The following is a 10860-nucleotide window of genomic DNA, read 5'->3' as shown; positions in this document are numbered from 1 at the left end:
TTTCACTTTTTAAGACTAAAACAAAAGATTGATTCATTGTTATTCTTAATTAAAAAGCACAACAACAATAAAACAGTAGGCTAAAATGACAAACTAGCTTACATAACGTTTATTAACAAAAACGAATAAGATGAGGCATGGCATACACCACATGCTATATTATATACTGACTAATAAATTACAGAATGTTTAGCAAACAAATTTTTTGAAAAAAAGAAATCAAATAAATAAAAAAACAAACAAAATTAAAGGAAGCCTCCATAGCGTAACGTGAGGTAAACAGCAAAGATAACAAGCTTTTTCAAACGAAAACAAAGAAAAGTCAAAGTAAACTGGCTGTTGCTGACAGGTTTTAAATGTTTTTTTTTCCCACAAGAATACCAACATGTTCACCTTCTCTGGTTTAAGAAGCGGTCTTTTACTTTATTTCAGAGTGAAAACCAAATCCTCCATCTGCCATCATTTCCTCAATATTCGCGTCATTTTTGCCGTGCGCTGTGTTTTTGCCCTCTAAGTCTGGGCAAAAACCACAGTGACGCTTGACTTAGCAAACACCACTTATAAACTTGTTTAGGTCTTTTCAAGTCAGTCAATGTCTAAGGAATTCTTTCATGTGGTAAATAAGATTTAATGCACTGAGAAGCACACATTTGTGATGGAGATCTCCAAATCTAGAAATCTGAGCACTTTTACAGGCAGTAAAATGGGGAAATACACTAACTACTGTGAGAAATCAAGGGCCTTTAGAAAATAAAAATGCCTTATTGGTTGTTATCATGGATCTCGTGTGTAAATGTCAAGCCAGACACACGGATCGTCCAGATTTCTCACGGTTAAGCTCTGAATTGGGTTGTTAAAGCCCTGTTGGCCGGCCCACGCGGGATGTTTCATAAGGTTAAATGATGGCCCCTATTCTTCTTGGCCTTTCCGAACAGCAGGCCTTCACATTCTTTACTGCTGAGCTAGTTTCACCTTCGACCTCCGACACTTTAGAGACGTTTAGCAGATGTAGATTAAGCCAAACGCTCCTGTCAATTACCGGACGGATCAAAAGCAATGCCTCCAATTTAACTCGGATCATGACACAGACAATAAACAAGAGGAAAGGTTTACTTTAGAGAAGGTGCATTACTTGTTACTACAGTCGAGTTTGTTCCGGGTCCTCTGGTGTTGTTCTTTATGACCGACAAAGTCACTTCATATTCCTGTCCCGGCCCGAGTCCCGGTTGCTCAAAGTTGGTCTGGGAAGGTGTCAGATTGTTCACTATCTTCCCGTTTTCTTCCTTCTGTTATTGAGAGATAAAAACATGCATTTAGCTTTATTTACTATTGATTGTTTTTGCAAAACCTGTCATGTATTTAAGAGAATGTATACATCAGTAGTTTGCAACCAGAGGACCTGTAATAATAATAAAAAATAATAATGAAAAACTTTTATTGTCCAAAAAAGGCTTCTATTCTTATATGCAAACATCATTTTCTAAATATGTATTTTTGATTCTTCACTAAATTTCAGAAACTTAAAATGATTTAAAATAAGAAAAAACAAGCATTAAATAAGCCAAAACAACTAATCTAGATATTTCTAGATATTTAGATATCTAGATTTAGAAATCTAGATATTTCCTGTTTTAATTCACTGCCCTCAACAACCTGAAAATAAGAGGTAGTCTAATTTAAAAAAAATGTGATTTTTAGACTAAAAAGGCATATAAATTAATAAAAATGTGTAACCCCATGGGCACTTTTATAATGAGAATACATTTTTGTAATTATGCCAAGTTCTAAAATATTTATAGATGAATATATCTAAACTATAATCAAACTGTTATTTAAAAATATAATAATAATACAATAAATAAACAAAATATAATAATATATTTTTTAAATACCTTGGAGTCAAATTACAAAACATCTCAGAGACATTTTAATAAATAAAAAATAAATAAATAATCAAACTAATAAATAAATAAATAAATACATAAATATTTGGTGTATTTCAGACCCAAAATATTATAGTTTGAAAAGTTAAACAAACAAACAAACAAATAAATAATTTAATTCAATAAAAATCTTAAAAAATAATGAAACATTTTAACGGTTCAAAAATAGGCTCCTATTTTTAAATGAATAAAATCTTAAAACTCCATGGACACACTTATAAAGAATACACATTTCATGTTTTGTAGTTATGCTAAGTTCTAAAATATTTTATTGAGAAGAAATTGAGTAAAAAAATTAATAAATCAAAAAATAAATTTCAAAAAAGGTTGAGCACCACTGATCTAGATGACCTCAAAGCTAACAGACATATACTAAAAGTCACAAAACTCCAATAATAACTTTTCAGAGTCTATATTTATACCCCAATTACTGAAAGTCATGATATGACAGAGAAAACGTGTCATGCATCTAAATTTGATTAGTTTCCTAAATGCTGGTGGTATGAAACAACAGCACTGAAAGTATGCAATAAGTTTAAACATCTGGGATTTCTGGAGCGCCATTAAAGTGAGTCTTAATGGAGACTTTATGGTTCAAGGATAGTTTTTTTAATGGCTCCTTAAATGAGTGTATGAGCTCATGTCCGCCTGCAGCGCTGACTCAAATGGAGAATATGTCCCTTCGCATCATTACAATGAACGGTGATTAAATTATCCATTACTCTGTTTTAAATATGAGAGAGAGGCTCTGAAACAAGCTGCATGACTGTATAACCCTGGCACCTAGGACAGCCTTTAGGAATAAACCGCCGTGTGAACATCTTACCACAGTAAATCTATTGACCTAAAGGTTGAGCAGCTGGTACAGAGATACATTTTTACTATTAGTTTTACTGCCAGTTATTAACCTGATGAAAGCGTATTTAGCATCTAGGGTATTTCAACACTTTTCTTGCACTTCGCTTTATAGCACTTCATGAATATGGCTCTGAATTGATTCCACGTCCTGGGAAGATGGTTTTTATGAAGTTAATGAAACTGACCTAAATTCCAATGCCTTGTAAGGCACTAAAAATATATTTTGTTGTATTTTCTGTCTCAAATGCTTGCAGTGTTTTGCTTGCAGAAGAGCAAAATAACTAAATACATATCCAATACTGATGAGGTCATAATTATTAAAATAAATAATTAATTAAAAAACTAAATATAAAAAATCATTTGAAAAAACTGTAATAAAATTAAAACACCCTAAAAATAATAATAAAAAAAAATTAACCATCCAAATAGGCTTTTTTCCTATATGCAAACATAATTTTCTAAACATAAATGTTTATTTCTTCAATAATTTTTTGTTTGCCATTTTCTTGATATGTTCATATTTACACGTAAAACAAACAAAAAAATAATTAAGAATTTGATTATTGTATTACTTATATTGTATATTATTAATATAACATAGTATATGTTGTGATTCAAATTCTTTGAGTCTGAGGGGCTAAATAAATACATAAATAAATATAATTCTGATAAAGTAATAATTATAAAATTAATTAATTAAATAAAAAAGCTACAAATAAAGAATTCTAAAAAAGAAAAGAAAAGAAAAATGATAGGTTCATATTTTCCCTTTAAACAAATGAAAAACTTGAAAAGAAATCTTACGCAGTTTTGCCTCTCAGGTGAAATGATCTTGTTTTTCAAGAATTCTGACTGTTTCGTATTGGAGAAGACAAAAACTCGTTAAGAATGTATTATTGTATCATAGGCTAGATTATTGGCTGATCCAATCTGATTTTGACAACCCCATTCTAAATCACATTCATATTTGGTTTTAAATCAATTTTAAATCTTTTTTTTTTTTGCGACGTGACGTGTATGGAATGTCATAGACAATGTGCAGCAGCATCTACAGATGCATCTGAATTCTCTCATTTTGTGCCTAGATAAGAGCCTTCAACATTGTCTCCCGTGAAACTAACCGTGTTACGGAAGATGAGCTCCCAGCCGTCGAATGGAACGTTCAGCTGGTCCCACAAAACCTCCACAGACGTATCACTGATGGATTTAAACTTCAGGCCCTCGGGCTGCGGAAGATCTGCAGGGAAAGAGCACAGTGTACCGTGATATTCACTGAAGTTTATTAGCAATAGTCAGTGTCTGAATATGAGAGCGTTACCTGTGCAAATGTGTAGTGGCTTGGTGGACTAGTTTCTAATGCTGGACAGATTTGCATATGCAATGTAAGATAGCACATGCATGTGCAATCATTGTCTGTGTTACAGATTTTTCTTAAAATAAAACATTTAATAGGTTTATAAACGAGGCCTTAGGATGGAGTGGTGTAGCTTAGTAGTTCATGCAAGATGGTTCTAGACATTCCCTATGATACGTGAACTTTTAAATTGCTTTGAATAAAAGATTTCGCTAAATGACAATAAAAGACGTGTTTAGGAAACCTGTTTGGTGACACTAATGACACTGAAAATACAAACTATAAGGCAGTAGAATAAATACTATCATGATGCAAAAATATTGTATAATTAAAAATTAAAAATGTATAATTATGCTGACAATATAAAAATAGGACTATTTTGATATTATAGTGATGAGAACTAATTAATTAAATTAATTAAGTAATAACTTTGACTAATAAATAACGAATAAAATAACTAATAACTAAAAACAAACCAAAAAAAAAATTCTAAAAATATAATAATGGTGAAAAATCTTAATGGTCCAAAAAACGGGCTAATTTCCCCAATTATTTCAATAACTGTTTTGATGATCGAGTAAACCATGACCAGGGCATTTTCTTGGCAGGTTTATAAATAGTATCATGATGCTAAAACATTTTATAATTTGTAATTTAGAATTATACAGTAATTATACAGTATACAGAAATTTGAACTATACAGTAATTATACAGTAATGCCAATATAAGAATGAGACTATTTTGATATTATAGTAATAAGAACTATAGGAAATGCTTATTTGTCATAATTGTCATAATAATAAAAATAAAAACAATGAATTAATTAAATAAAAAATAACAAAAAATAACAAATTACCTTACCTATTATAAATCCTAATGATAATAATAGTAATAGAAAATCTTAATGATAAAAAAGTCTAATCTCATAATTTCTTTTCTTTAACATTTATTTTAGAGTGAATTATGACTGGGTCATTTTCTTGACAGGTTTCAGAAGATTTACCTTTAAACAAATGAAAAACAGAAAAGACTATGAAAAGCATGAAACACATTTTCTCTTCAGATTTTTGTCTCATGCAATTTTGCCTTACGTGAATTTATCCTGCTATTCATCCATTCATTCATTCATTCATTCACTCACTCAAAAAACTCCTTAAGAATATGATTTTTTGCCATGCAGGTATTAGTATTATTGGGTAGATGATGGTACCCTAATTATGAAAATGGCACAACTGCAAGAGACCACATCTCCAGTGACAGAAACTGAAGTGCAATTATACTTTTCAGCAGTTTTATCTAGTGATTGCATGTGTGTGTATTTGTGTAAGGTTGATCGGGACATGTGAACATACATGTGGCCACTCTGGCGCTGACAGGAACGCTCTTCTTGTTGTTGAGGACGGCATAAACATTGATGAGATACTCGATTCCCGGCTCCAGCTCAGAGACGGTAGCAGACGTACGATCTCCAGGCACACGGAAGTCCAGCTGCAGGCCACCTGGTGACGTCGGGACGTACGTAACCAAATACTCCGTCACCAGCATCTCGTTCTTCCATGTGAGGTTCACCTTCTCCGTGGTCACATCCGTGACGGTCAGGTCTTCCGGTGGTGAGACTGGGAAAGATATCAAGGGTCATTTACGTCACAGATGTTGAGAGAGCGAACGGTCTTTGGTGCCAAGTAGTAGGAAAATTGTCCGTGTCTCCACTGTGGTGACTGGGAAACATCCAGTCAAGCTGCTGAGAGGTTAGAATCAAGCTACACTGACTAAATTAACTTGGGTTTCTTATTAATGGGAGTTTTTGGACCTTTTGATATGAGTTTAATTGTTGTCTGCGTTGACCTTCACCACTAATGGTCCTCTATATAAAGCTAATGGATTTCACAGGCACACATATGGTGTGAGTTTACTGTCAAAGTACAAAAATTGAGCATGTTCAGCACTTTTCTGTACAAAAAGATGACTATAAAATAGTGTGTATGTAGTAGATTTTTAATGTTTTTGAAAGAAGTCTTTAATGCTCACAGAGGCTGCATTTATTTAATAAAAATACTGTAAAATTTTACAGTAAATCTTTTTACTGTAAAATACAGTAAAAACTGAAATATTATTACAATTTAAAATGACTGTTTTCTATTTGAATATATTTTAAAATTTAATTTATTCCTGTGATGCAAAGCTGAATTTTCAGCATTATTACTCCAGTCTTCAGTGTCACATGATCCTTCAGAAATCATTCTAATATGCTGATCTGTATTCATTTCTTTCATTTAATTTACTGACCAAGCTTTTGAACAGTAGTGTACTGTATATCATCAGTAAGTCATTTGTGAGTCTTATGGGCTGCGTTTATGGTGCTTTTCTGAGTCTTTTGATGCCTGACAACCCTGAGTTGTATAGAAAAGTGTATAAACATTCTGCGTAACATTTCATTTAGTAATTCATTGGAAGAAAGTTTTGGAATAACATGAGGGCTACAGAAGTTTATTTCTGGCTGAACTATCCCTCTAATTTACAAGCATAAAAGCAAAGAAATGCCAATCATCTGGCTAACACTTGAAAAAAAAAGTGTTTGCATCACCAGTACTAAATAAGAACTAATGCTTTGCAGGGTTATTATTGTTAACTAAAACCATAAAAAAATATTGTTACTTTAAATAAAATAAACATTAACTGAAATAAAATAAAATATAAAAAATAAACTTATTTTATTTTTTACTTTGTAAACTCAGTTGCGAAAACAAGAGTTTTTATTTTCATGTACTTTAACTTCAAGTACTAAAATAACCAGTGTTGAGGAAAGTTACTTTTAAAGTAATGCATTACAATATTATGTTACTCCATGAGAAAATAACTAATTAAGTTACTTAGTTACTTTTTGTCACCTGGGTTGGGCTTGCTTGTGTAATTTTTTAAACAAAAATCTCAAAAGTTATATTTTTGGCAGCTGTAAAGGCGCTTGTACACCAAAAGTGAAATTAATAAGCCCCAGGCTGAAAGAATTTCCAATTTCTCTCAACTTGGGGACAGGAGAGCTGTCAGCGAATACATGGGAAAACAAAGTAACTTGCATTACTTATTTGAAAAAGTAACTCAGATATTTAGTTGTAAATTTAAAAGTAATTTGTCACATTACTAGTTACTTGTAATCTGATTATGTAACTCATTAACTTGTAATGCATTACCCCCAACATTCATGTTATTTTAGTATCACTGAGATACTCTTAATATTTTGAACATATGTATACATATTTTCCATTTTCATTTGAATTTTAGGTAAGGGTTTAATAATTTTGTTGTGTGTTTTTGTAATTTTTTGTAGTTTTTTTTAAATATAGGTTTTATGAATTTTTATTTGAGTTTTAGTTATTATAGTACACAAAGTTAAACTAAATTAAAATGAGAAATGCTGTCTTGACAACAATGTTTAAGTTTTTTTATATCTTATTTTATTCCAGTTAACGTTTATTTCACAAGTTCTTTTTTAAAAAAAATTTAAACTTTTTTTAAATTTTAGTTAAAATGTTAGTTTAAGTTAACTATAAAACCCCAGAAAATAACAAGTAAAACTAAAACTAAAATGAATAAAAATGATAAAATATGGCAACATAATAAAAATGTTTTTTAAAAAATTCTAAAAAAGAAACAAAATTATCTAAAACTTTAACTAAAATGAAAATGAAAATGGAAAATATGAAAATATAAACATATTCAAAATATTAATATATAGTATATAAATAATACTATATATAGTATAGCATATAAATGACTACAATTACCTTCTGAGCAATCCTCGCCAATGTGGCCTTCATCACACACGCAGCGGCCGTCCACACATTGCCCCACACCACTGCAATCATTCGGACAGCTTCTTTCTCCACAGGCGTCTCCAACGAATCCCTTGTCGCACACACATTTCCCATTGAGGCAGCGTCCACGGTTATTGCAGTTTCCAGGACAGGTGGGAACGGAGCAATCCAGGCCCTCAAAACCCTTCTGGCAAACACACTGTCCTTCCACGCAGCGTCCGCGGCCGAGACAGTCGTTGTGACACTTCCTCTGACCGCAGTCCTCTCCGGTGAAGCCTTCGTCGCAAACGCACTGTCCCGCAACGCAGCGTCCGCGGTTCAGGCAGTTGCTTGGGCAGCTCAATTCACTGCAGTCTCCGCCGGTGAAGTCCGCAAAGCAAATGCACTTCCCGTCCACGCACTGGCCTCGTCCGTAGCAGTCCGACGGGCAGGATTTCCAGGACAGGTGGGAACGGAGCAATCCAGGCCCTCAAAACCCTTCTGGCAAACACACTGTCCTTCCACGCAGCGTCCGCGGCCGAGACAGTCGTTGTGACACTTCCTCTGACCGCAGTCCTCTCCGGTGAAGCCTTCGTCGCAAACGCACTGTCCCGCAACGCAGCGTCCGCGTTTCAGGCAGTTGCTTGGGCAGCTCAATTCACTGCAGTCTCCGCCGGTGAAGTCCGCAAAGCAAATGCACTTCCCGTCCACGCACTGGCCTCGTCCGTAGCATTCCGACGGGCAGGATTTGATGCTGCAGTCCTCGCCGCCGAATCCCTCTTCGCAAACGCACTGGCCGTTATCGCAGCGCCCGCGGTTGTTGCAATTATTGGGGCAGCTAAACTCTGAACAATCATGACCTTGGAATCCGACGTTGCATTCGCAGTGCCCGTCGATGCAGCGCCCTCTACCATTGCAGTTATTCAGACAGGAGAGCTTCCCGCAGTCCTCTCCGAAATAACCCGTTTCGCAAATGCAAACGCCGTTGAAACAGCGCCCTCTTTGGTTGCAGTCGTTCGGACAGGTCAAGCTGGAACAATCCTCGCCGGAGTAGCCAGCAATGCATACACAATGGCCGTCAATGCAAAAACCTCGTCCCGAGCAGTCGTTCGGACAAGCAATCGTGCCGCAGTCCTCTCCGGTGAAGCCTTTATCACAATAACAAGTCCCGTTGTCACATCGCCCGCGGTCGTAGCAGTCATGCGGACAGATGAGCTCGGAGCAATCAAATCCGGTCCAGGGTTCGTCGCAGACACACTCGCTATCAATGCAGCGGCCGTGTCCCAAACAGTTGTTGAGGCAATCCGTCTCTGTACAATCGTCTCCGGAGAAGCCTTCATTGCAAACGCACACTCTGTTAACGCAACGGCCGTTCTCACCACAGTCAACCGGACAGGTCTCCACACTGCAGTCCTCACCCGTAAAGCCATCGAAACACTCGCACTTTCCGTTAACGCAGCGGCCCTGGTCGCTGCAGTCTCTGGGACAGTCGGGAACGGTGCAGTTGGGGCCCTTCCATCCGGGCTCGCAGATGCAGCCGCAGGTGTCCGTGCTGTAGTTTCCACGGCCGTTGCAGTAGGGCTTTGTTCCTATAGCACCTACACAATCAGGAGATACATTTAAGAAATTAAACATGCTATTTGCTAAAAAAGTGGGATTTACAATTATGGAAACATCTCAATTACCAGGCCAGTCAAATGGCATTTGCTAAGGAAAGGGTCTTGACCTCCCAGATGTACAAAGTGTTACACAATTATGTGTCAGTGAAGATATTAGCATTAGACAAAGTGGCTTTTTTTTTTATTTCAACACCTACTATTTTTTATTTATCATGAATTCTGTCTCTGAGAATTAATTAATCTTCAGAGACAGAATTAATTTAAATACTAGGTGCTGAAATCTAAAAATAAATAAATAATTTTCTTCATGTTTTAAACTAATTATCTGAGGTTAAATAAATAAATATTGTCCCCCTTTATATATATATATATGCTTGCCTCTTTTGATCTCAAGAGAGTGTTAACTATGACTACTCACAAATCAAGCAACCAACTGGACCTTATTTACACACGACACTGCTCCACTGATCATGTGCTGGTTACTCCACTGCACACCTCGGATCACTTCCTCCTCAGTCTTAACCTAAACATGGTTCCTGACACAACACATACCCCTCCACATGTCATCTTTCGACGTAACCTACGCTCACTCTCAGCCTCCCGGCTATCTGCTATGGTTTCATCTTCGCTTCCTCCCGCTAAACAGTTAGCATCTCTTTATGCTAACAGTGCTACTGATACTTTCTGCTCCACTCTTACATCTTGTTTAGACACTGTCTGCCCCTTGTTTTCCAGGCCAGCCTGTACCACCACTTCTGCCCCTTGTCTATCTGATGTTCTCCACGAACATCGTTCTAAGCTCAGGGCTGCTGAAAGGGTGTGGCGCAAATCAAAAAATACTACTGACCTTAAAGTGTATCAGTCACTCCTCTCTTCCTTCACTGCTAATGTCTCTACTGCTAAAAGGACATACTACTATAACAAAATTAATAATTCGTCTAACTCTCGCATGCTCTTTAAAAATTTTCCTCGCTCCTTTGTCCTCCTCCTCCCCCTCCTTCATCAACTCTAACAGCTGACGACTTTGCCACGTTCTTCATTAATAAAATTAAAACCATCAGTGCACAATTTTCCACACCACAATCTGTCACACACATCTTACCAGCAAACATACACCGTACAACATACACACTTTCCAATCATCCTACTACTTGTCCGCTTGATCCTATTCCATCTCATCTCCTTCAAGCCATTTCTCCTGTAGTTGTACCTGCACTCACTCACATCATTAACACATCCCTTCACACTGGTGTTTTTCCCTCAGCATTTAGACAGGCTCGTATAACCCCACTACT

At 35.8% G+C, this 10860-nt stretch overlaps 1 protein-coding gene across 1 annotated transcript in view; it reads right to left on the bottom strand.

Annotated features, from left to right (window-relative positions):
* The window catches only part of LOC107725145 (tenascin-like), a 99609-nt gene that overhangs the window by 44923 nt on the left and 43826 nt on the right, over positions 1 to 10860 (bottom strand). Inside the window, 5 exon segments of the mRNA XM_016534307.1 lie at positions 1133 to 1286; positions 3923 to 4038; positions 5508 to 5771; positions 7938 to 8415; positions 8418 to 9544. Coding sequence (XP_016389793.1) covers positions 1133 to 1286; positions 3923 to 4038; positions 5508 to 5771; positions 7938 to 8415; positions 8418 to 9544 — 2139 coding nt within the window.

Source organism: Sinocyclocheilus rhinocerous, unplaced genomic scaffold (genome assembly GCF_001515625.1).
Source record: "Sinocyclocheilus rhinocerous isolate Xijiao unplaced genomic scaffold, SAMN03320098_v1.1 scaffold1295, whole genome shotgun sequence".
Lineage (NCBI taxonomy): Eukaryota > Metazoa > Chordata > Actinopteri > Cypriniformes > Cyprinidae > Sinocyclocheilus > Sinocyclocheilus rhinocerous.
Note: the sequence above shows the minus strand (reverse complement) of the source record. Positions and strands in the feature narration are given on the sequence as shown.